Genomic DNA, 25,167 nt, shown 5'->3' on the forward strand with positions numbered 1-25,167 from the left:
GGTATAATGTCTATACATTAATGGGTCCTGAAATTAGCAGTTATGTGCAAAAACTGAAATGCATTTTCTGACCTAAGCCTTTGGTGACTAGATCCATGCAAGGAAATATTTGAGCAACATACAGTATGGGCTTCCCGGACATCTGATGATAATCACAATTAGCAGAAATAGCCGGTTAACCATTCTTGCATTCAACCAATTGCCATCGTCAGAGTTCCTCCAAGGATGGTTGCTTAACATAATACAAAATTTTTTCTCCATTGGAAGAGAAGATAAAAACAATGAGTAGCAAAACGGCGATGATAAAATTGCCATGCTTACAGTCACACGAAGCCTTCCTGCCTCAATATGTAATCTACGGCGTCTCCAACATTATCAACTACCTACAAAAACACGAAGAGTTTGGGATTTGAAAGCTATTGCCTATGGAAAAGAAGAAACGGGAAAAAGAAAAATCGATCTTTAACTCACGAGATCTGCTGGGAACTGGGGATCGTTCTCTTTTCCCTTGAAAACTCCTGTCCTTGTCAAAATACTAAACCAAGGGTGACCAGCCTGAACAAAGAATCATGAATGTTACTTTCATAATTGCAAAAACAAAAGGCAATCGGCAGTCCTGATGTCCAAATAGTACTCTATCAGGATAAATGAAGAATTGAACAACTCATAAGATTGCTGAATTGATCATTTGCTATTGCAAAACTTCCGTACATTTGAAGCAAGGTGGCTGTTCTATCATGAACCAGATGAGCATCATTCAGCACTTTCTTAGTGGCAGAGGCACATGGGGCTTATGTAGGCAATGTCAGCCTGTGTGGCAACACAGACCCATAAAAACTACTTATTTACATAATATCTCATAGTACATATTATTAGCTAAATTACATATCACTGCCCCTCAGTCATTGAATTTTGAAGGGTGGATCCCTCAGCCAGAAATTTCTGGCTGCGCCACTGATTAACCCAATTAGGATGTTACAAATGGCCAGAGTTCTGTGACACAACTGACATGTCACTGTTTCATGGATTGACTATTTCAGAAAAAATTATAGTGAAACACAAAATAAAATTACATGATACACTAACCTGCCGTGCTCCACTGATGTCCACTGCCGGGTTATCCCCCACCATGTATATAGTTTTGAATAAATGAGTTCCAGTGATGGTACTGTTTCCCTTATATGGCTCCACATTAGGACAACATGGAAGATGACTTAATATGTTTTCTGCATTTCTGAAAACAGATGGATTTGGCTTCCCAAAGCATGTGTACTCAAGAGCATTATCATGAATTCTGCACATTATAGGTAACCGGTTTCAAGCTCAAAAGGAGGGAAGCATATGAAAAATTTCTTGTACCCTATGTTTGCATCACAGGAACTTGCCTATTGAAAATGGCCTCAAGTGCTATGCGATAAGCACCCATTCCAAGACGATTTGTAGGAAACACAGCCTGCATCCAGTCGACGAAGAAAAGAGACGCTTTAAATAACGGGTAAGAATTAATGGAAACCTATCTAGCTTGCAAAGTTGACTAACCTGGTACTCAAGATCATCATTTGCAAAAAAAAGAGGAGGCTGGTGGGAGTTTTCTCTGCCAGGCAGACCTCCAGATCTTAAAACATCACACAGTACCTGCAATTTTCATGTGGTTCAATTTGGTTTAGAATATGGTACTTCTGTTAAACAGCATAAGGCCCCCATAACATTGTGCATATTTGTCTCAATATCACGAATACCTCAGTAATCAGTATGATGTTATCCAAGCTACATAGTGTTTACAAGTGCAGATTAAGTAGTAATTTAATGAAGTTCCAGATAATACACAGCAAGGAATCAAACTCCTAAAAGAAAAAGGTAAAGTAAGTTAATCATGTCCTTATGCACCTACTAGATATGGATGCATTTTTCCCATCAGAGAAACTTTTGAAGGCATAGTTGGACGTCAAATTAACAAAAACTCTTACAAAGTAATGTATTCTAATTTTGGAACACGGAATGAATCACAAATTTTAAGCATCTTCTACTTACAGACTAGGAATCACTTTTTATGGATTAATATCCTAAATTTCATTAAGAATGAGACAGCAGAAAAAAATTTCGGACAGTTCTATACTCTGAAAAACAAAGCTTCAGAAAATGCTGGCCAGCTTTCTTTATTTAAGTTTCAGAGCAACACGACTGGATTAAGACAACCATTGTATAAGCTCTCACATCTCCATCATGTAATTTGATTGCAGAAAGTTGCAAATACATAACATATCTTTACCAATAAGATACACATATCCGCTTTACATCCACAATTGTACAATGGTAAAACAGCGTGACACAGAGTAGTTGCAGAACCTGGATATCCCTGCCCCAATCAACAGGGTCACTAACAACAAATGCAGCTTCCACTCTTTCTGAAAAAACATTCCTCGTATGAGGTGGTTTACATGGTTCTTTTTCTCCCTTATCGATCATGCTCCTGGTTTTCCATGTTTTATATGGGGATAAGGGATCTATGCCATCAAAGTATGATGCATACTCATCGATTGAAAGAACATTTCTGAAAATAGAAATTGAGAAAAATCAAAATAATGGAAATACCAATATAACAGAAATACATATGATGCATAGAAGGAAAAAATATAATAATAATAGTAATAACATGAACTCAAGAGCATAAATGCATAGTTGACCTACTTGAAACCGTACTCAAGCATAACATCTGCTGGTTCTCCTTTTCCCACGGCAATGACTAGACCTTCTTTAAACCTGAGCAGGCTCATCCATTAATTTCACGAAACTACATATGGAAAATATGTTCTATGCCGATATAGATAATATTCCAAATGTGGCCAACCGTGAATAATTAGAAAAACTTTGATAACATAACCATCAAACTTGCCTATTTGCAAGATCTTTGAAAGGTGTATGACCCTGTAAAACCTGCATCAGGAAAAGAGGCCAAGAAGGATCTGCAATCTACAATCAAATTCTGAAGAAAAAGCGGGACATACAGAAACTTTTAAAAGAGACATATAAGTATAAATGCCAACTACATAAGATGTTCAATTGTGGTGGAAGATTTCCAAAATAAATGGCATGACCCTTCGCTGTTGATAAGCTCAGGAATGCTACCAGTATAATCTTCCTCAAGGTACTTTAATACAAAGAACCATTTCCTAATAAGACTAATATTGAAGAAACGCCTAAATAAAAAGCATCTTACATGTCATAACAAAGAGGGCCACTAGTCTGTTCACTTTTTAACCCCATCTAGTAGTTCTCAAGATAAACTCTGTTCTGAATAAAAAATCAAAATATTCTCTTTCCATTCCTTTTGCATTTTTTTCCATTGATCCTTCTTGATTTAGGTCCCCCCCTTCATGCTTTTATTTTTCAGTTAACAAGTAAAATGTTTTTCTTTTCCCGTATCTCCTTATTCAACCACTTGAAGAAGTGCTTTCTAACAAGCTTAGCTTGCGGCAGTTCTTAATGGTCGATAGCAGTCAGAAATGAATGCACATAAGGACTTCAACTAGTGATACATACTATTGTGTATGACATAAAGCACCCAAAGAGCGTACACAGCCTGAGTAGAAACAATGACATGTGTTTCATGCTTAGCTTGCAAACTATCACAAAAAACTGAGCTTCAACAAGCTCTGGGTTAAGTGAGTTAATCATATGCATAGTATAAAAATTGAAAAGAGAAGGTTCAACTAAAAGTACATAATTACATAAATCTATGTCATGAAAGAGTACTTGTAAAATGGAGGTGACTAAGTTTGTAGACCTCATAAAGTGCATATTTCCATGCGGCAGGAAGTAAGAACCCACACACAATTACATACAAACAAAAAAAAAAAACTAAATGGTACACATATGTGTGTGTGTGTGTGTGTATATATAATATTATAAAAATAAACTCAAAATTAACAAGATTTTATGCAGTACATATCAGAAACACTTAAGATAATCGATCACAGTTGCACATGAGAACCGCTTGTGACTGCTGACAAATATACCACAACATGAGATGCACAATGTAATGACTAATACAGCTCGGTATTTATTCCTAAATGATCCAACTAATACAACAGTCAGTATTTGGATAATGGGCCACCCAAAATGCTACCTGCTGATGCAATATGTTAATCCCTAATTGCAAACTTAATTCCTTGGCTCTCTTTGACTCTCGAACACCACCTCCTGTCAAATAGAAAAGAAGATCCATCTCAGAATTCCTATTCCACAAAAATGTTGAAATGCTACCACAAGCTCCATTATTAGCTAATGTTGGACCTAAGACCTGGACTTTTTTCTTATGCTCTAAATAAGAAAGACAAACAGACACGATCAGATAACCCACTTAAATTCAGAGACCAGTCTTACAAAATGTATTCAAACTCCTTTCAAAGATTCTGTCCTCCTAGTATCTTAAATAGCTGTCATGTTGAAATTTATTCTCTAAGAAAAGCTGATAAAACTGACTCACCATTCGTTAGAAACAAAAATGGAACCTTCAAACCACCTGCAAAAAAGGAACAAGTAGGTTAGTCTGGACCAATAGAATTATGAACAAAATGAATCTATCTGAACGGCTTTGAAGTCATTGTTTTTTGAGAAAGGGTGAGACCTGACCACCAACCTTTACAAGGGCAACACTATCGAAAAGTACAGAGGATAGAATGGCATGGCTTGACTTCATCCAGGGTCTTCCACTTGACACTATTAACATATCCCTCTTACCACCTGCTTACACTTCTGCCTTTCTTATTTTGTCAATTTAATATCTTAAGAACTATGAGTTTTTATATTCTTTTAAAGAAAATTAACATGAAGCCTATTATTCAACACCTTGTATTTTGTTCTTTTGTCTTTTCAGTTTTGGAGTTCAAATGCATCCCCGAATTTTATATATCTTGCAAAAAAAAAAAAAACTGGCTGACAGCTGACAAGAAGGATATTGATGATCCCTGTAAAAACTAAAGATGATCTTGATTAATAACAGCATCACTCAAGGGATGTTTAATTTACATGTAAAAAACATCCCCGTCTGAGATCTATCGTATGACTTCTTTCATCACCATTTTTATCCTACTTATTGAAGAAATTCCAAAGATCCTTTCGACGTAAATTTCCAAGATATCCATCAACCAATTATTGCTCTTTCTTTTTCAAATCTTATACATATTATGACCTTCCAAAACTACCACTGATCTCATACGATCAATTGAAAGTGACAAAAGAAAATCAAATTTCATGGCAAGAATACCACCCACAGGAACAAGTTCTCAGAAATAGTGCAATCACAGTAGTCAAAACTGAAAAGCACAACACCTGGGCTCTGAGAAACCCTGTTTGTGACTAGGCTATAGTACCCAGGCAGGGACATCGGCCGGCTAAGGCACCTGAGCCAGTCTGACTGCAAGCAAAATGAAAAGAACAAAGAAAAGTTAGAAAGGGTTTTCATCTCCTCCATCCCCATCATCATCAATTTTGGTTCTTCCTTCCTTTTGCTGATTATATAACATACTGTTATGCTGTATATATACTGTTATATACAGGTTTTGACTGTTAGGTATTAATTATTGTGTTGTAGGCACGTTTAATCTATTTAGATATTGTGCACCGCTTTCTGCTTTTGTAAGGTATACACTACTTGTTCATACTTGTTTCGTCCCGCCTAGTCATTTTTAAGGTCCACCAGCAACCTAATTCTTTTCGAGTTCTGATTGTACAGTATGCAGTACATACAGGCAATGCAAAGAGATTTCAGCAACAATTGCGCACATCCTGTAGCAATACTTTGGTCAATCTCAAATTCATCATTTTAACCGTTTAAACGACCGACATTGCACGTCCAGTTAGTTCAGGTAAATCACTGTCATATACGCCTCTCGCCAAAATTGCCATTATCCCCATTATTTCAATCTAGTGACGTTTGAAACTTTGAACTCAATCAGAACTACATCTTTAGACATCACCAATCGACCCTATCTGATCAGACAGCATCTCCTCGGCTTCAATGGATGCTCCATTCATCTGCTTCCAAAATTTCAATTCCCGAAATCTCCAACACCAATTCAACTGCCTTCAAAATTTAATTGTCATTGAATTCCCGGACAAACTAAATCATTCTGTGAATCAAGCTGGACCAATTATCGAACACTACCAAGAAGAATGAACCCCTTGGGAACCTTTCCTTCACGACACTCGCCGAGTAACACGACCCAGACAGAAACTCCACAGAGCAACACCAGAAGAAAGAAAAGGAAAGCCCTACCGGAGTCGCTGTACAACCGTCTCAACGCTTCAGGAGCCCCGGCAATCGGGGTTTGCCCGCGGATAAGCACACCGTCGATGTCGAATGCAATCCCAAATGACGGCCTGCACAAAACCAAAAAAGGAGAAGGGAATAACTTAAGATTCGGCTAACGTCCTTGGGGAGAGAATTGTCGATGAAGGCGAAAGTTTGGAAGTGAGAATCTCTGGAGACCTTGGAGGAGGATAAGAGGAGAAGCAGCGGCGATGAGAAAAAGAAACGGAGGGTCGCCGTTTGCATCTGCATCGAAGAACAGCAAATGCAGAGCTGAACCTCATTCTCCTCCTCGGTCTTCTCTCAGTCGAGAGATCAAATCCCTCTCCTCCAAGCGCCTGGAAAACGAAACAGAAGCCCGGCCCCTTCGACAGTGGAGTCGGGGAACGCGTTTGCGTGCATGGGCGTCATTTCTAAGGCGCGTTTGATTGTGGAGGTAGTTTTCCCTCTGAGAAAAGTTCTACCCATGGAAACCTTTGATTCAGAACCTGCCTCTTAAGAAACGTTTGATTGCAAACAATTCTTTCACATCAAGAAACTTTTACCCTGAATGAGGGGGGTTATCCAGATACGACGATCAAACGCACAAAAAAGTTTTCGTGGATTTATTGTTCGCCTGTATCTCAAAACTAGTATAACGGCACTTCAAGAGGCACTCTTGACAGAATCGGCCGTTATTGCCGATACGATGCAGACTTGGCGTTATATATATATATATATGTTTAAATTCTAAATCAATTTAAATTTGTTTCAAAAAGCATAACATACAAAAAAAAAAAAAAAAAAAAGTAGGTTTCTAATTTAATTCTCATATCACTATGCCTTTGTGGCATGTAACTGAAAGGGTGCACAGTTGTCATCGCATACTATCGCATACTATAAAGCAGCCCATAACCTTAAATGTACAGAAAATTAGCAGCATTCGGGTTTCTTTTATAGGTTGTGAGTTGGTAAACTCTCACTCATTCAAAATTAGTTTAAATCCAAAAAATAAAAAGTGAGTTAATAGAACATGATTTTTATAGACTAATACATCATATTTATGAGCAAGCACAGTTATGGATATTGACTTGGCCCTAAAGGGTGTGTCAAACCCGGTGAGGTTTGACACACCATGTTGGATAAGAAGTTGGTAGGCAACTGGTCTCTGTTGTAGAGCGACATGAACGTATACAAATCAGATAAACTTCCAAAAAATAAGAGGGTAATGCCTCTTAGAAACTTAGCATGTCATGTTTAATATTATTTAGAATCTTATTATGTCCCATTTAATATTATTTAGAATCTTATTATGTCCCATTTAATATTATCCTGACCAGTAGCGTAGATGTTAACCTATTGACGGATACGAACTGAATTTGCTGAACTAAGTTTCATGTCAATTGTTGTTCACACGATTTCCGTTCCGAATCGTTCTAATGAGGGACCGATACGTTACACATCAACCAATGCCGTCGCATACAACTAGTGATAAAACTAGTCCCAAGATCAACTAAATGACATACTAAAATTTGTTTCATTTTTAGCAAGGAGAAGTTTGGAAAGCAAACTAATGAATTGGCAACTATGATAATAAGTTATATTCTTCCATATTATTCCGAACACGCTTGCGTTGTTAGTAAAAAAATAATATTATATTGTTCAACAATGTAAGACCACTTACTTAAATTAGGTTAATTAAGATAAAATGACTAAAATACCTTCAATGTGAACAAATTTTAACAATTTGAGACAAAAAATCACCGGTGTATTTGCTATAATATGTATATTTCTCGTGTTCATATTTAAATAACAACATAATAATTAGCTTAACTATCGACTTAGCAAAATGAACTTATATATATATTTAATTAACCATAAGAAGTTTTAAGTGTAGTTTCAAATTATCCAAACGCGGTTGTCATTTAATGAAAATAAAAGACGTTGCCACCAGTTCTTCCATCTTTAAGTTTATATTTGACTTAAAATTAATGAACATTGTAAGGGTAGGCCGTTTTATGGCAGTTGCCATTGGAGAAAGGTACTTATTAGGAAATCAGAAATGTAGGACCCACATTTTAGATTTGTGCCAAAGAAAGTGGACGTCAAATGAGGATTCTCCCACGACCTAACACGGTGAAACCTATTCGGGGACAAGAGATCTCCTCTTCTTCAGTTTCACCCGAAAGTAGGGTGAAAAAAATCTCTCCTCTTCTTGTGGCAGGGTTTCCTTCGCCCCCAATCTGCGACATCTAGGGTTTCCCTCCTTGGCGCCTGGCGGCCATACTCGCAGCAGACGCCGAGCCGAAGGTTTCCCTCTCTTTCGTTTTGAGTGCGTTGAATGCCAAGGAGTTGTATTGGCTATTCCACCCGTGGCCACTTTGTTGTCTTGGAGTATCTAAGAAGGTGATGTCTCTATAACAGCAATAATAAGCATATTTCATTAGGTCATGCACCATCCCTTTTGGTGTGATCAATCCCCATTCCACCAAGATGGGCAGATGTGATTCTTGGCTCTATGTGCTGCTGCATTGTGTTTTTTCCTTTTTGATAGCATATTGTTTTTCTAAAAGAAATATATTTTAGCCATGTTTAGGTTTGGTTGTTATCTGATATGAGGAATTTATGATTTGTTAACGTTTTCTAACTTCATATACGTTTCAGGGATTTGCGGTTATTTTTCGTCGGAGTTACGGTCAAATATCAAGCTCTCTTCCTTTCAGACTGTCCTTTTCTTTTGAAGGTGGTATTGAAATATTTTCTTCTTGTTGGAACTTCACATGACAAATGCTTCACAGAACCGTCAGCATGAATCGTAAAATATGTTGTTGGCATTTTTTCTTAAAATATTGCTCGGCCTTTCTGCTTGCCTTGTACACATATTGCTTCACGCTTTACTTTCCATTTGCTCAATCCTGCTCAATCATGAAGATGTGGCCCTTGGGACGCTTATTCCAGGCTATTCAGCTGCTTGACAACCCAATTCCAAATATCAATTGGCATATCTATTTCTTTGTTGAGCAGCCTGGTTTTGATAGGATGTTGAATGACTTCATATAATGTGTTAATTGAGTTGCCCTCATACGATGGTTCCTGCATGGAATAGGTTATTTTCTAGATGATACACTTGGTTCGGCAAAACTTGAAGTTTTTCTGCTACGGTCACTACTGTAGCACGTCGTGCAATTCCAAGGTGTATAAGTTTCTGATTGTTTATAACATCATTGTGGCTTTCGTCCCCTTGAAGCGACTTGTTGTAAGCTGCAAAAGAGTGGTTCTAGACTTTTAACTGCCACTGGTTTGTCTCAGTTCCTTCTTAATTTGTTTTTACTGATTTTCTCTGGAGCTCATAGTAACCAACACTCAGTAATGGTCCATTTTCCTCGTTTCCCATGCCCTAACTTATACATTGGTAGGGACTTGGTTTCCGTCTTTTTTAATAGACTACATTGTTGTTGTTGCTTATCATGTCTAAAATAAACTGTCCGATGAATTATTCTACATGAACATAGAACTATAGTGCCTTCTTATTTTTTTTTTTTGTTCCTTTAGATAATTAGGAAAGTGGCAACAATTATAAACTCTATTCTCTGTTTGTACTACATTGTCTAATAGGTTCTTAGAGTCAGAAGTATCAGTAATTCCAATTTCTATCTAACGTTTTACTTAATAGTTAATACAGTCTTTGTAGGTGCATACGGAAAAGTAACTTAGGATCGGTGTGTTTGCTACTAGATATGGAAGATGATGAAGTGACATCTGACCAGATTAACAAGCGTGAGAACATAGTTTGGGCAGATAACGAGATTGATTATCTGGTCCAGTGCTTAATAGAACAAGCACGAATGCCAGGGATGAAAGTAAAAGGAGGGTTAAAAGGAAAAGCAATGGCAACCATTGAGAAGAAAATGATTGAAAAGTTTGGGCCAGAATTCACAAAGGAAAAAATTAAAAATAAACTGAAGTATGTGAAGCCAAATTTGACAACTTGCAAGGAAATTCTCGATACTAGTGGCTTTAGTTGGGATCCTGTAAAGAAGTGCATCGATGTTGATGACAGTGCATGGAGGGATTACATTCAGGTAATTGTTTCAAAAGCCCATAAATTCAAACTCTCTTTTGGCAATCTTCTCCTCTTTCCTGATAGCCTACATATAAGATCATAATATTATGCAGAAATATCCGGATAGAAAGAGATACAGAAATGCTCAAAAATGGAAATACTTCGAAGAATTTCAAGAGGTATACGGAGACTCTAATGCTAATTGTGAAGGTAAGAGCATTGTTGATCATGTGCTCGTAAACAATATAAATGAACAATAAGTTTGTCTATTGGTAAAAAGAAAAAAAAAATCCAGTCGCTGCATATATCCATCAGTGAGTGTTGGATCCCACCATTCCATTGCATGGAAGCTCCCCTCTCACACAGACATCCGACACCTGCCCTCCTAACCTATTGTTGTTCCCCAGTTATTATACATATTATTTGTTTTCCCCATTACACTGCTCCCACCCTCCATCGACTGCCTCCAATTACATAGTTGAAGCATTGCCACATTCCAACAGTTGTTCCATGCCTCCTACATCCGTAATCTCCTCCAAGAAGCGTATCTCTTTCTCTTTTCAACAAGCTACAAGCAATATTATAGAATCTCTTTGTCAAAGTTATTTGAACTTTACATGGGTGCAGAGAGGGGTGGCCATGAGGAGACCCATTTTGGGACTGGTTACCGTTATCCTGATCCTTTTTTTTTTCCTCTCTCACCTACCCTTTAGTTTTTCCCCTTCTATTTATTTTTCTTTGTCACAACCATTTATGCCACCATAGAATTGATGAATCCTAGGAATGAAAAGCGATTTGAAAAACCATTCCCATTTTGTGACTGGTATTACTCACACACACACACACACACACACACACACACACACACACACACACATATACATATATCATATAATATATCATGTAATTCACTTGTTTCTGTTTTATCAAGTATTTTCCTAACCCTAATTTGTGTTTGATTGAATAGATATGGAAGATGATGAGGTGACATCTGATCAAGGCAGGAAAAATGAGAACTTAGTGTGGACAGATAATCAAATTGATTATCTAGTTCAATGTCTATTAGAACAAGCACGAAATCCAGGAATGAAACTAAGAGGAGGAGGGTTTAAGGGAAGAGCAATGACAATTATTGAGAAGAAAATGATTGAAAAGTTTGGACCAGAATTCACAAAGGAAAAAATTAGAAATAAATTGAAATATGTGAAGCCAAATCTGTCAATTTGCAAGGAAATTCTCAATACTAGCGGTTTTACTTGGGATCCTGTTAAGAGATGCATTGATGTTAGTGACAATGTTTGGAGGGATTACATTCAGGTAAATTGTGTTGTATGTTCCTGATTTCAAAATAGTATTTTTATTGCTACTTTTTTTCTTATGTTAGCTTACATTGTCATTGTAATATTGTGCAGAGATATCCAGATAGAAAGAAATACAGAAATGCTGAAAAATGGAGGCACTTCGAAGAGTTTCAAGAGATATATGGTGACTCTGACATCAATGGTGATTGTAAGGGTATTGTTAATCATGTGAATGGTACTGCTGGACTGCTATGTGATGCACTGGGAAGAGAATCATTCACTTCCATGTTCAATGCTGATAGTCCGATGCACACTCCAGCACATCACGGCCTTTCTTCTTCTAGTGATGAAAGGCAAGGAAAAACTAAGCGACGAAAACACACAGACGAAGGAGAACATGTATTGAGTTCCATTGCTAATAACATGCAAACTCTTATAGAAAATTCAAGATATTATCAGGTTGGTGCTTGTACAAAGATTTTGCGAAAGATGCGTACTACTGGAGAGATAGACATTGATCTTCATATGAAAGCTCTTGACTTGCTGGAAGACAAAGAGAAGACTGTGATATTTCTTAATCTAGAACCTGAGATGAGGGTGTCTTGGTTGATTCACAAAGTTTCTAAGGTCTAAGAACAAAGAATATTTGTATGTGAATCTTCTATAGTTAAGTGTTCTTCTACTAGTATGTGAATCTTATATATCATTTAGTTAGTTTATCTAATTCTCTTTATATGCATGCATGAGGAATTGGATGTGCTTCATTAACCATCATATATATTATATACTTTTCTATATATGTGTACTTCATAAAATTTTTGCACATAATAACTCATTTATTGATTATTCACTTTTTTATATACCTGTTGATTTTTTTTTGCTCACTCGGGCACAATCAATAATGCATTTTTTTCTCAGAAATACATTAAACAGCTTGTATTGTAGTGGTAAAAGTCGACATGTTGATACAGTTTTATACCATGATTCTGGAAGAACATTTTTTGTTTGCTTTCATATTGATCCTCATATTTCTCATCCAAACTATGTATAAAGGACTAATCATTGTAATTGTTGTCCATGCACAGACGTCAGTAAACAATTTGTTTATTAACCTTTTTACCACCTGCAAAGCAGCAAAACTGCTCTGACCTATAAATGTTCATGAAAACATTTTGACATGCTGAAGTCCCAGGAGAGAAACTAAAGGATTTAACGAGTGATCAAAGGAGAAAATGCTCAAGGACCACTAACTTGTGCACGCACAAACACATGCACATGTCTATGAGTTTGACCACGGTGGCCCTATGTTATCATACTAGTATTTGCATGATTTTTCACAAATGTATCCATTAAAAGAAAGATATTGTTCAAGATGATTTGTTTCTATTTTCATGTGTCAGTTGATTTTGGCATTTATTTTTCATGTTAATTTGCAAAATATTAAAATTTGATGATGCAGTTGGGGTGATTAAACCAATTAATGCATCAAATAAATCATATTCAAGAATACAATTCCACCCGACACTTAATGCTTAAGTCGACTAAAGCAGAGAGTGTTCTTTTCTAGGACATGAAGACACAGGACCAGAATACACTTCTTCCCCAAATATGAGAGTTTGTTCGTGTGTGTTTGTGCATGAACAAATGCATGTATATATGTGTTTAATTTATTAATATTGGTAGTTGCATGAACAACTAGGATGGGAAACTTTGCATGGCAGAAGGTTGCCCGGTTTTTCTTTTTGGTGGCCGGTCATCGGCCCTGAATTCCCAAGTTCTTGTTGGCATCATTTGCACTTTCCTCACATGCTTCTTTTTCAAGTAAGTCTGCTATCTGCCAACTTTTGACTACTTGCATCAGCTTGCCTCTATTTCAATATCAAACCTTTCAATTATCTTTGACTAGTTAAGCTGTTGGATGCTGTTTTTTTTTTGTGGAAAATAGCGTGTAATTTTTCAATTAGGCAAACTTTTTTTCTGCAATAGGGAAAGAATCTCAACTTGTTCTTACAAGGAGGTTCTCTTTGCAATGGTCAACCATGATATTACCTTTGTCAGGTTTCTGCTTTTGAAGTATCTTTCAGCCATAGAGCTGTGTCCAGTCTCAGCATCGAATTTGTCATGGTTGGTTGTGTCTTGAAATGGGAACACAATTATGACTAATCTCTCATCCAGGAACATCTGCCTGGTCAAGCATTAAGATTAGTGGTGTAACAGCACACTGCCCTAAACTTTAGCCCTTATCTGAATTACGTTTTCCAGCTTTCTATTGCCCGGTGAGATTAAACACTTTCATGATCATATTCTTTTTGGGGGAAAAGGGGTGGGGGGTTTGGGTGGGGTTGGACCAAAAACCTTTGGCTTTAAGATCCATGCAGATGTCAGCAATGTCAACCGAAATTAGTGTCTTTTTATTCTGTGGTGTCTGTGATGCAACCTCATGTCCCACTGCAAAACTCTTTGATAGGAAAAAATATGCTCAACCTACAATACCCTTCTTCTGCCTTGACACTTACTTGTGGAGCTGGAAACTGAATCAACTTTATGGAGCTGTTGCTGCTTAACTAGAAAAATGTTCAGATGTGTCAAACTTGCCAAATGTCTTGCCTTATTACATTGCTCATACCACCACACTTGTGTGCCCAACATTGTCTCGTGATTGCTTCCTACATATCACTTCTACGTTCGCTACTCTCTCATACACCTCTTTTTCTCACTCATACTGCTTCCCCCATTTTTCCTAGTTGTTTGCCTTCCAAACAATTGTGGGACCCCTTGACTATTATTATCTGTATCTTTATCCTCTCTTTCTGTGACATATTTTTATTTTTATGTACCCTCAATTTCTTCTCCTCATCTACCACCATCCTTGAAAATATTTCTTTACATCTACCGGACCATGTCTGCTCATTTTCTACTCTTTTGACTTTGCTTGGTTTGTGGTTCTTCTTTCTTTAAACCTTTTCAGGTGCAACCAATCTATATCCACGATGACTACTCTACCACCCTTCTCAGGTGCAGCCAATCAATATCCAAGTTGACTACTCTACAACATTTGATTTTCTGCCTTTTCACCTTCAAGGTCTTTTTTGCTCAGTCCAGCCTTGTCAACCCCTTTAATGCCATTTACCTTCTCGATCTGTCTTAAGTCAGCCCTGGGTGGCTCAATAGGGGTAGTTCTATCCAGCTTCAATGTTTTCCTAATGGATGGTTCAATCGAGGTTTTGGAATCAAAACTTGTGCTGTGGGTTCATGTATTTAAACTTTGGACAACTTGTGGAATATCAGGTTAGCTAGAATGCTTATTAGAGGGCTTCTGCGAGGACAATGTTGAACAAGCAGTTTTGTTGAGAAAAGTTGAGGTTCAGACCATTCAGGGCCGCATTTTGGTTGGAGATCTCAATGCATTTTTATATTGATGGATCATGTGAACTTGTTCTGCAGTTCATTGCTTTATCCATAGTCATTAATTCTTGATTTGCATTTAGCCATTTGGGTCATCACTTTTGTTGATCAAGCAAAATACTCCTTGTTTCTTTAAGCTGAATAAGGTTCTTTTATGTCTTATAGTCTCTTGTTTGCACCTCCCTTTTTTCCTTAACCGAGCCCAAAGCAATCTCCTATTATGGATCTTTGTTTAATTGCTGGCAGCCACACAACAGGTCCTCAACTTATCTTCTTTTTGAAGAACGGTGAACTTTTGAATATGATTAATGGGTCTTGTTCACTTCGTCTTGAACAAAATAACTTAAAGGTAGGTGGGTTACTCATCCTATTCCTGAGCCTGACCATCCTGTGTCATACTATTAAGGAGCAGCCCATGGGGCTCTAAATACCTATTATACTGGATCTATCAGCTTATTGGATGATGCTGATGCTAAGAACAGCTTCTGTTCGAATCTTCAGTAGTCTCATCAATGAGTGGCACTTAAGGAGATGTGATAAAATGGAGGCATCATACTACCCTCAACTAGCTGTCTTGGTGATGCCAACAAAAGATTCTTACGCATGTTAGGCAGTTTGGTCAATGACCAATTTTCTTCAACATACAGTCAAGGGTTAATCTAGTCTCCTGAATTCTTTCATCAAGTTTTCAGCTTCAATTCCTTATGCAGGTGCATTGCAGTATTCAATTTTTTCAAGAGCTTCACAATGAGGACTTGGCTACCTTGGCAACTCCACGAGTCAAAAGTTCTTGGTGTTGTGCGACATCTATTCTATGATGGTTGCCCACCATATTTGTTTTGGTTTTCTTGGGGCTATCTCCTAAGTAGATCTCCATATCTTGTTCTAGGAGTTCTGTAAAAAAAATGAAGACTTTTAAAGTATTTCAGGACATTGCTGCTTGTTCCCACTCCAAAACAATGGGTCACCCAGTGATTGATGCTTCTATACCTATAGGGTCGGTGTCATTATTCCGAGCGTAATTGACACGTTCATGATTCATCGTTGTCTAAGTTGTTTGCATAAGTACACACACGCTCACGCATTTATATATGGATGAATGAGTAGGACAGGCAATCTTGACATTTTTTTTCTCTCTTAAATCCACTGGATGAGCGTGATCTTCACGTTACAAACACATATAAAGATGACATTTTTAAAGTGTATAATTAAGATTATTAATCAATAATTGGAATTATTTTAACTTGTGAATCTTTACTTTAATTTCCATAGTTTGAGTTATGAAGAAACACATGTACGTAATAAGTTTTCTTTCTCAATGTAAAAATGTGACTACTCTCTCTCTCTCTCTCTATATATATATATATATATATATTATATGTGTGTGTGTGTTTGTGTGTGTGTGTGTGGGTGGGTATCTCAAAGATCCCGTAAACCTCGTTTAAATTATGCGATGCTGACAACAAGAGCGCATGAAAGTGATCTTGAGAAACACTTATGGGTCTTAGTTTCCAACTCCAGCCATGGAGCACCGAGAGGAGGACATTTTGTTCTTGAAGCAGGCGCTCTCTAGCAATGAAACCACCTCCTAGAATTTGACGGTAGATGTTTTGTTCCACCAGTCCACGAGGATTTGGAGATGGATCAGTTGGCACGAACAAAAGGCTTTACCGGGGAACACTTTCTGCAACCTGCAACCTTTCAAGAGACTTGTATTTGATGAACAGATCAGGATTTATCTGACCCCGGCCCTAAGCAAAACCGATGCAATTTGGGTCGCCATGGGAAAATAAAATCTAGTTATGTATTCAGGTCCTACATCTCGTGGGTAAACAAGTACTTGACCAATCTGATTCCGATCCAAGTTCTTATGAGAACTATGTTTTTTGTATGGGAACCCTAAGTTCAGTAAGTACGAACCAGTTGATTTGTTTTGCATTTTTCAACTGATTTGCTGCATGATTTTTCGTTTGAAATAATCAAAATTTGAGTTCTTCACTGGGGTTAATTGGATCTAGATTTGAACCACCCGATTTCTTTGAGGGTCTGATCCGAATGACCATCTAATGTTAACCTCAGGAGCCGTTCGCCAACAGTAAGATGCAATTCCTGTCCTATGAATTTTCCCATGAACACTATCACATACTATTTTATGAATTTGCCTATTTTTTGGGGCAAATTCATGAGACAGGAGTAGTGTTTTATTGTTGCCAAATGACAACAGTAACAAAATTGTTACTGTTCAGTGAATCTATTCGAGAAAATTCATAAAATACTATGTTAAATTATTTTATTAATCTAGCCCATTTTTTGAGACAAATTTATAAAACAGTAACAATATGTAACTAATATGTAATTGTTGCCAAATAACCCCTTAATTTACATTTATTACAGACCGCTTGCTACCGGTTATATATTTTCCTTATACCAGTATATCGTACATATGAAATCTTGATGTATCAAAAAGTGGATAGGTTACAATTAGATAATTTGAAGACCCTTTCTTCCTTCCCTTTCCTTTTTTTTTTTTTGGAATGAGAATGTGGAATTAATGCACGATATAAGGGTTAGATTTCTCTTTTTAATTTATAGTTTTTTAGATCATAAGTTTATGAGGAGCGCCAGAGGTCCAAAGGCTATGGTGATAGCTTACTGTGCACTAAGCAAACATAGATGCATTCAGTAAAAAAAAAAATTTGTGGGTCTGATTGTTATAAGTAATTACCGCAGGAAAAGTGAAAAAAAAAAACATGTGTAAAATAATTTACAATATTTTAAATTGTGCTAAAAGGGAAAAATAAAAATGTGCAAACCTGTATCAGCGCTGTATCGGCAGGTTGGATGCGGAATGACATTAATAGCACGGCTTTAGGTCTACGTCTTGGTTATTTACAACTGTTTTTCCCACCTCCCTACTCAAAACTTTTTCTAATTCATCAAACACGTATCATTTTAGGGTGAGGTGAAATTTCTTCTCTTCCACACTTTACCAAGAGAACTTTTCTCCAGTAAAATTGCACCTCCAAATAAAGATATGCAATCTAACGCTACCTAAATGATAACTAATTACAAAGCAAGGGCTGTATGAACCGAGAAAGGGCTCAGGCATGGCCATTTTCAGTTAGCAACTAAAAAGCTTAAAAGTTGGTTTTTGAAAGTCAAGTTTTGGAAAACTTGATTAAAAACTCAGTTTTGTAAACTTGGTTTGGATGTTTAGATGACAAGTGAGAAACTTGGTTTAAATGCAAAAATTAATCTTACCTGAAAAACATGATGAGAAGCAGTTTTTTCATGCTTTCATGCAAAAAACAGGTTTAATGTCATCCAAACACTCTTTAAATTCTGTTTTAAGGCAAAACCAAATTTTGTCTCTCAAAATCTGATTTTAGATTGTCATCTGAGACTGAACTCCCCTTAAACCCTTAAGTTTGAAGGCATGTTAAACTTTGTAGTGTTTTTATTTCTAATCTTTTAAGCATGTTTTTGAAAGTTTTCCAAGAAAAAAGGAAAACACTTACGAAGTGGGAGCCGGATGGGCGTCGCGGCCTCATTTTTTTGACCGTTTGTTTGATTTTTCGAGTCCAACGGAAAGAAGTTCTGCATATGGCATGTAAGTTGCATATTACTCCAAATACAACTTACGAAACCGTCTGACTCCAAGAAACACCCTTCGGAGAAACTTTGAGATGAACGAAGAAGAACTTTTAAACCAACGCAGAATATTTCAAGGCTTGCAAATTTACAATCATAGTGGTTTTTTATAAATGATCTGTGTAACTCAACTTGGACTCCGACCAAGACTATAACCTAGACGAAAAATACCAACAAAACCAGAAACCATTTCATGTTTGATTAGCACCAGTAGCAGAAACTGAGTTGCACGAACAGGTAGACATTAATCCCATGTTTCCTGACAGACAAGAAAGACAAATTCACAAACAAATGGCCCCAGGACGCGCACTTCATGAGATGGATATCAAGAAGGTATTATGGAGCCAGAGAGTGAGAGACGTTGTTACCTGGAGTAGGAAGGCAGAGCAGACGGTCGATTCTCAAGACCCTTTTTTTGAAACCCTCAAGATGCAGAGCCCAGAAAATGCACATCCATAAAAATACCCTGCTTCTGCTGTCCTTCAACGGGTGAAGCTTGCAGACTTCTTGCCATGCTCTTGTGAAGCCATTTCATCTACAGTCAGAAAATGCCACAACGTTCCCTCGTCATCAGCAATCGCCCATACCGTCGGCTGCACCCATCACTCTTGTTCAGCGATACCATCTGCTGATCACGCCCAAAACTTAGCAATACCTGCAGCTGTTGGGTAAAACCAACTCCAGCTTCTGACTGTTGAGAAAAACCAACTCAAGCAACGGCTGCCCATCACCCCAAAACCAGGTTTTGGGTTAAAAAATCTTCCCCGCCTTTTTCCAGGAGAAGACGACCCAGTCTTGAAGGTACGGTGCTCTGTCTCGTTGTTTCTGTTATTGCTAGATTTACGTTTTTGTTACCGGAGGATGGATTAGGCTCTCTCTTTGTTTTTCTTGTATTTTCGTCGGGTTTTTTTGCTTATAATAGATGCTTAGTTGTTTCCGGGGATTTGCAGTGGCGTTTCGCTCTTCTAATAATGCTGTTTAGCTCTGTACCCATGTTTTTTAGGTTGAAAATTAGGTTTTGGGTTTCCTTGTCTTGTCTCTTGTTTTAATTTTTGGGGTTTTCGTCTACACTGGGTCGATATTGTGAATGGACTACCTATGCAGTCTTTTGGGTTTCTTTATATGTATGCTGTCATACTTGGCTTCCCACCCTCTGCTTCCCCGCCTGGGATTTGGTTGTCTGCAGCATCTCTCTATCTTTTTCTTTCTGAATAGGTCAGAGTTTCATTCTCTTTCCATTTTCTATCCTTTTTTGATTTTTCCCTTGGGGGTTCGGGTGCAGTGGATGAAAAGGAGGACGAGCCTGACACCCCGAGGTTGGTAACTAGCAACATAGGACTTTTTTTTTTCCTGGTTGCTTATATCTTTTCTTTCGTTTTTGTCCAGATTTTTGCATGATCTGGATCTGGTTGTTTCGTTCCCTGCGATTCTTTCTGTTTTGAGCGTATAAAAAAATGCAGCAACTAGTGGGAAAATTGCTTGTTATTAAGAAGCTTAATGCATAAAATTCGTAAAGTCAGACTAGTGGAAGGAATACGGAGAAAAGGGACAGGAAATCGAAGAAGCCAGACTGTAACTGCCTTGTTTCAACCTTGGAATTGTCTTCATGATTCTTGAAGATATAGGGGTTAGGATTATTAATTCCATAGTTTTGGTTGTAGTTTGTGTTTCCTCATGCTTCCGTAATTCAATCATATTCTTCACAAACTGACCAAGCTAAGGGAATGTTGTAGGAAATAACGGTGGTTTATAAAGTAGATGGAACTATTCCTTTTTCCCCCTCCCTAGGACTTTCAAGCAAAATAGTTTGACTGGATGACTACCATGTCCTTAATCACTCAATCAACACTTGAAGAATCAGACGTAATCAGTGGCTATTGGCAGTATGATATTCGGAAGGCACCATTATTTCCGTGCATCTGAACATAGATTATTTCGTATTAAGCATAGCATTGGGTATAATAATGTCTACAATCATATTATAACTCCATCCACATGCTGCTGGTGTTTGTCAGTATTTTATGATGCCATGCAGACACTCGAATTTTGTTACCACTTAGTTGTCTTTGATATGTTGCTATGTCAGCCATGGATATTTCTGGATATTACTGGTGATAAGTAGCACAGGCATGATGTCAATGTCCGTATTAGGTCATGGCATACTGTTATAGACAACAAGGTATGAATGTGAAATCCAAACGTCTAGCTTTCACCACCATGTGCACTGATGCTGCAAGTGACATGGCTGCCTCAGGGTTGAGAATATTATTGCAAAATATTTGCACGTTCTCTCTTGGTCAGCCAATAATTTGGTCATAGAATTGGAAGTGTAAACGTAAACTAGTCTTGGCTGGTCAATTGATGCAGTTTATTCACTTGATTTTGGTTAATAGTGCCTACATTCCTGCCTTTGATACTTAGCTTGTAGTTTCCCTTGTTTCTGTTCAAACTTTATGCAGCTATCTTAATAGAGTGACTTTTTCTGACAAATTTGCTATTGGATGTGAAGGTGGTGTATGACAAAAATGGCCTCATATGTGCCAGTTGCAATTCAAGATGAAAATTTGCACATACATAAAGGTATCCTGCTTCTCTTTAAGTTTTTTCTTTGTTTCAGTTCTTGATAGCGTGTTGGTAAAAGAGGTATTCTGCCTTGGCAGCATGGTTTTAACAATTTATGTCTCATGCTTGTCCTTTCTTTGTTGTTTGACATACCGATAATGCCTGATTATATCTCAGACTTTGATTTGGCTATGCGTATGCAATATAAGGCTAATGTTTAATTGTTCATTTTAAAGTCACTCTTGTTTGTAATCTTTTATTCCAGGTCTGACTAGTACTTTAGGTTCACCAAAAGAACTTCAGGCATGGTTTGGATGGAAAGCATATATGACTTTAAGTTCACTAAGTTTTTGCCACGTCCAGGAAAGGCTGTTGCTGGGGGCAAAAGTGACGTGCGTGATGTTCAGAAGAAAGGACTTAAATCTCGAAAAGCTTTGGCAGATCTTTCAAAGCCTGGAAAGACATCTTTCACAGGTCCAAAAGTTCCTGCCTTGAAGCAAAAGTCTGCTGTGCCAGTTAAGAACAGCAACGGTGCCCCAAAGAATGGTCAACTTACTGAAGAAGAGATAAAGCAATGCAATGAATGGGCCAAGGAAGGGATTGAGCACATCCATTTTTCAGGGAGTGACATGCATAAATTTGAAAAGGAAACGAGAGAATGCAGTAAGCGCTTTGTCAAAATGTCCTTTTTCTTTTTATCCTTGGAATTGGATAAGTATTTTTTTCCCACCTTCTCTACTTTTTTAAAATTGTACATATGTATGTCTGTGTGGTGTGGTGTTCTTGGGCGCATGACAAAGATGTCGAGAGAGAAGTGAACGAAATCATGACTGGCTTCCACAACTGGATTCAAATATCCCACGTGCAGATAAGCTTAGGTCAGATGGAGGTACAGTGTTAATACCTGGATTAGAGTTTCTTTTTGCAAATAGCTTAGTTGAAGTTTTATATTTGAGGAACATGTTTTCCAGTTCATTGAATAATGTTTTAACTGCAGCAGGATGTTGAAAGATATGACAAAGACAACTTGGAGTTTGAGCAAACACCTGAGCGTTTATGGTCCCCAAGAGAACAGCCAGAACATGACGTTTCATCATTTTTGAGAGGTTTATGCATGTGCGTGTGTGTGTCTTATGTGTTTTACGTGCTGTAGAGTGTAGTCTACTCACTGGCTGTGTAATTGCAGGTGATGAAGATCCAAGCAATTCTTTCATGGATGACAAGCAGTACTGCATACCAGAGTTCAAGTTAAAGAGGCAATATGAAGTAGAAACTGCATGATCTGAATAACATGCATTTAGGTATTAAGTTTTGCTTCCGCTTCTAACTTGTGTACATATTTCTTCAGTCTACACAACAATGAATTGTTAAGGACTCAAGATCTCTCCTATAGATGTTTTTTTATGGTAAGGATCCATTCTAAATGTAGACCAACTAGAACCATCTCCTAGGAAGTTAGCAAGCCTGGGCCTGATTGTGAAGCTTATTTATCAATCATGAATGATTTCCATTAGCTGGTTGGCTCACTTTCAAAACCTACCCTGGCAGACCAACATAGGTAGTGGAGTAAGTGGGTGCATCATGCATGTATGCCTCATCTTCTTTTCTGAATCCATCAAGAAAGTGAATTAGGAAAAGATCCTCTTAAAACGTCGTTTTGATCCATGTAACAGATGTGGACCCAAAACTCCATCGCAACTCATTTACACTTATATTTATGGATCCAGATCCTTTTTCTAAACCATATCAACTGATTCAAATCCTTGCTTCACTTTCCTTGATCAACCTTCATCACCTGGAAACTATTTACAGTCCAAAAAAAGACTTACCAAAGCTCATCTCAGCTCGGTCAAAATGTGTAATTGGTAGTTCATTTGGACCCAGCACCCACTCCAATTTGTCTTGGACCAACTTCAATTATTGGCATCTTTGATACCTTATTATTAATTTGATGCTGGATGTTCCTAAAATGTGCTATTAATTTTGTTTCAATGCCAACATTTGTGAACTCGTCATTTTTGAATGATGTCATGATCAAATCTTCATTTGTTAATTTATTTCTTCCTTCACTATCTTCTCTTGATATTGAGTGCCGTAATTTTGCATTGTTAGAGTCCATTCACTACTTTATTACAATTTTCTTACACCTTTTATTATCAATTTGTGCGATGGTCAAGTGACTATCCTGTTAATTTTCATCATCATCACAAAGCCATCATGGACCATTTTCTCGCTGCTTAGATCCCTAATAGCGTTTGGCATGGACTTGAGTCCAACATTTTAAATAGGCAAATATCTATTAGTCATCAAGATATTAAAAATTCTGTATCCAGGAAATAAGAGAGGTAAAAGGTTGAATGCCAAAGACTAGTGGCATCAATTTTTACTAAATCATTCAGTACTTCAAAAGAAATTCATGATTGTCCATTTGAAACCAAGTCGGTGTTTCCTTCATATTTCAGCAGTAGAAATGATTTACATTTATTCATGTCTTTGTTGTTTCTCATCCATGATTAATAGTTTAAGAAAGGGGAGTATGGGAGACTTTGCCCTTGGGTGATGGTGCTAAACATGAGCAGTTCCCTCGCAGGTTGTTTTTCGACAATTGAGTGACCTGCTGCTCTAACAGTAACCAATTTCAAGTTCCTTTTATATTCCACAACATATACTGCAAGCTGCACAAAATAAGCAAGTGAAATAGAAAATTGTTAAGAGCTAGGGAAACCTTTAGTATATGGAGATTTTCTACAGTCATCAGAAGCACTACAAGTTCCTACCAAGAGATGCTAAGCTAGGAAAACATTGGCACATTCAATCTCCACCCCTGATATAAAATAGGAGTATTTAGCAAATAACTTCTGATGTGGCACCAACTGTTGCATAAAAGATGTTTCTTCAACTATGGACCTCAGGGATCGTCGCTTAGCAAGTTCCTACCAAGAAGTGCTAAGCTAGGAGAACCTAGACTAACATATTCATGGAAATGTTTAGTAAATGACATATAGGTTGACACCAACTGTTGCATAAAACGTGGTTCTTAATTATCAACCTTAGGATTGTCGATGAGTTGAACTCATGCTTATGATAAATGGCCTAGTACACGGGACTAACTTGCTTCAAGCCTAAAATTAGCAAATAAGTTATATATGTGTTCGATTCTGGTCTCCAATTGTAACCTAAATGAAAAACCACAAGCTAAATTTGGATACAGAGTGGTGTTCAGGTTGCATTTGTTTTACCAGGTTTGATTCATGAATAGACTGTGTTGATCCAACCCATTTTCATTACTTTTGTTGCAATTATTTATGCCACAATGTCAACTTCACAATGCAGTTCTTTTAACCATTGCCTCAATTGGAGTGTTGTATCAACCGCGCCATGGGGTTTTCACTTTCAACGGAGCAACTTCAATGAATGCATTGTGGGCGTGACTAGGTTGCGGGAGTCGAAATCACCACTGCAATGTCGAAGATTATGGCAATCTTAGGAGCAATATTTACAGAACCGTGTCATATCTTGTGGATCGTCATCACAACAATACCTCGTCCTGGCTTTATGAATACAAAATTTTATGAATATGTTGGCGTGAAATCGTGATACATGCTTCAAATTTGAAGTGCCATAAGTTTGTAGAAACTTCGATATTGTTTTTCTATCCATAAGTTGGTGGAGACACAGTCAATTAGGAATATTTAGTACTTTTAATCCAAAACCGATTAGTTCAAGAAAACTTTGTGTGTGTTCATAAATGGACGTTTTCTCTCCTTCCTTCAGATGTTTATGGAGAATGCATTAGCATTCAATCATGAAAGATATGGATGTTGCCATGTTCTCCATCTGGGGGTGTTCGGTACTCTCTGTAGATGTAATCCCCTAACTACTTGTTGGGGGTTGTT

General features: G+C 37.5%; 3 protein-coding genes across 9 annotated transcripts; 2 read left to right on the top strand and 1 right to left on the bottom strand.

Moving 5' to 3' along the window:
• Positions 1-158: 158 nt before the first annotated feature.
• On the bottom strand, positions 159-6,769 carry LOC116254924 (uncharacterized protein YKR070W). Of its 4 annotated transcripts, XM_031630572.2 has the most exons (12): positions 6,491-6,769; positions 6,278-6,381; positions 4,487-4,522; positions 4,127-4,200; positions 2,894-2,934; positions 2,689-2,760; positions 2,347-2,551; positions 1,540-1,635; positions 1,386-1,453; positions 1,087-1,294; positions 472-555; positions 159-383 (listed from the first exon to the last, which is right to left on the bottom strand). In XM_031630572.2, exons 1-12 carry the CDS (start codon positions 6,592-6,594, stop codon positions 324-326), a joined length of 1,152 nt encoding a protein of 383 aa, XP_031486432.1. In that variant the 5' UTR covers positions 6,595-6,769; the 3' UTR covers positions 159-323. The 4 variants fall into 4 exon arrangements, with proteins under 4 accessions (XP_031486432.1, XP_031486434.1, XP_031486433.1 ...); XM_031630574.2 differs by lacking the exon at positions 6,491-6,769 and having other exon boundaries at positions 2,894-2,963; positions 4,487-5,416; XM_031630573.2 differs by lacking the exons at positions 6,278-6,381; positions 6,491-6,769 and having other exon boundaries at positions 2,894-2,983; positions 4,487-6,270.
• Positions 6,770-8,414: 1,645 nt separating this feature from the next.
• Positions 8,415-12,392, top strand: LOC116255089 (L10-interacting MYB domain-containing protein-like). 4 transcript variants are annotated; one of them, XM_031630839.2, is made up of 6 exons: positions 8,415-8,695; positions 8,954-9,032; positions 9,963-10,371; positions 10,466-10,562; positions 11,320-11,669; positions 11,765-12,392. In XM_031630839.2, the coding sequence occupies exons 3-6, from the start codon at positions 10,027-10,029 to the stop codon at positions 12,284-12,286; spliced, it is 1,314 nt and encodes a 437-aa protein (XP_031486699.1). In that variant the 5' UTR covers positions 8,415-8,695; positions 8,954-9,032; positions 9,963-10,026; the 3' UTR covers positions 12,287-12,392. The 4 variants fall into 4 exon arrangements, with proteins under 4 accessions (XP_031486699.1, XP_031486697.1, XP_049934040.1 ...); XM_031630837.2 differs by having other exon boundaries at positions 9,972-10,371; XM_050078083.1 differs by having other exon boundaries at positions 9,981-10,371.
• Positions 12,393-19,413: 7,021 nt separating this feature from the next.
• LOC116255300 (uncharacterized) lies at positions 19,414-25,027 on the top strand. Its single transcript, XM_031631085.2, has 8 exons — positions 19,414-19,510; positions 19,992-20,025; positions 21,219-21,289; positions 21,635-21,934; positions 22,072-22,160; positions 22,269-22,377; positions 22,458-22,572; positions 24,605-25,027. Exons 3-7 carry the CDS (start codon positions 21,226-21,228, stop codon positions 22,550-22,552), a joined length of 657 nt encoding a protein of 218 aa, XP_031486945.1. The 5' UTR covers positions 19,414-19,510; positions 19,992-20,025; positions 21,219-21,225; the 3' UTR covers positions 22,553-22,572; positions 24,605-25,027.
• The last annotated feature ends 140 nt before the right edge of the window (positions 25,028-25,167 follow it).

This window comes from Nymphaea colorata, chromosome 5, assembly GCF_008831285.2.
Source record: "Nymphaea colorata isolate Beijing-Zhang1983 chromosome 5, ASM883128v2, whole genome shotgun sequence".
Taxonomy (NCBI): Eukaryota; Viridiplantae; Streptophyta; class Magnoliopsida; order Nymphaeales; family Nymphaeaceae; genus Nymphaea; species Nymphaea colorata.

Coding starts and splice junctions, on each gene's coding strand:
- LOC116254924 (XM_031630572.2), bottom strand. CDS start 6,594: ATGAGGTTCAGCTCTGCATTTGCTGTTCTTCGATGCAGATGCAAACGG. Junction 1,295..1,385: donor CTTGAGGCCATTTTCAATAG/GCAAGTTCCTGT, acceptor TATAATGTGCAG/AATTCATGATAATGCTCTTG. Junction 384..471: donor CCCAGTTCCCAGCAGATCTC/GTGAGTTAAAGA, acceptor GTGTTTTTGTAG/GTAGTTGATAATGTTGGAGA.
- LOC116255089 (XM_031630839.2), top strand. CDS start 10,027: ATGGAAGATGATGAAGTGACATCTGACCAGATTAACAAGCGTGAGAAC. Junction 10,372..10,465: donor CATGGAGGGATTACATTCAG/GTAATTGTTTCA, acceptor AATATTATGCAG/AAATATCCGGATAGAAAGAG. Junction 10,563..11,319: donor CTCTAATGCTAATTGTGAAG/GTAAGAGCATTG, acceptor TTGATTGAATAG/ATATGGAAGATGATGAGGTG.
- LOC116255300 (XM_031631085.2), top strand. CDS start 21,226: ATGACAAAAATGGCCTCATATGTGCCAGTTGCAATTCAAGATGAAAAT. Junction 21,290..21,634: donor AAATTTGCACATACATAAAG/GTATCCTGCTTC, acceptor TGCCACGTCCAG/GAAAGGCTGTTGCTGGGGGC. Junction 22,161..22,268: donor TAAGCTTAGGTCAGATGGAG/GTACAGTGTTAA, acceptor TTTTAACTGCAG/CAGGATGTTGAAAGATATGA.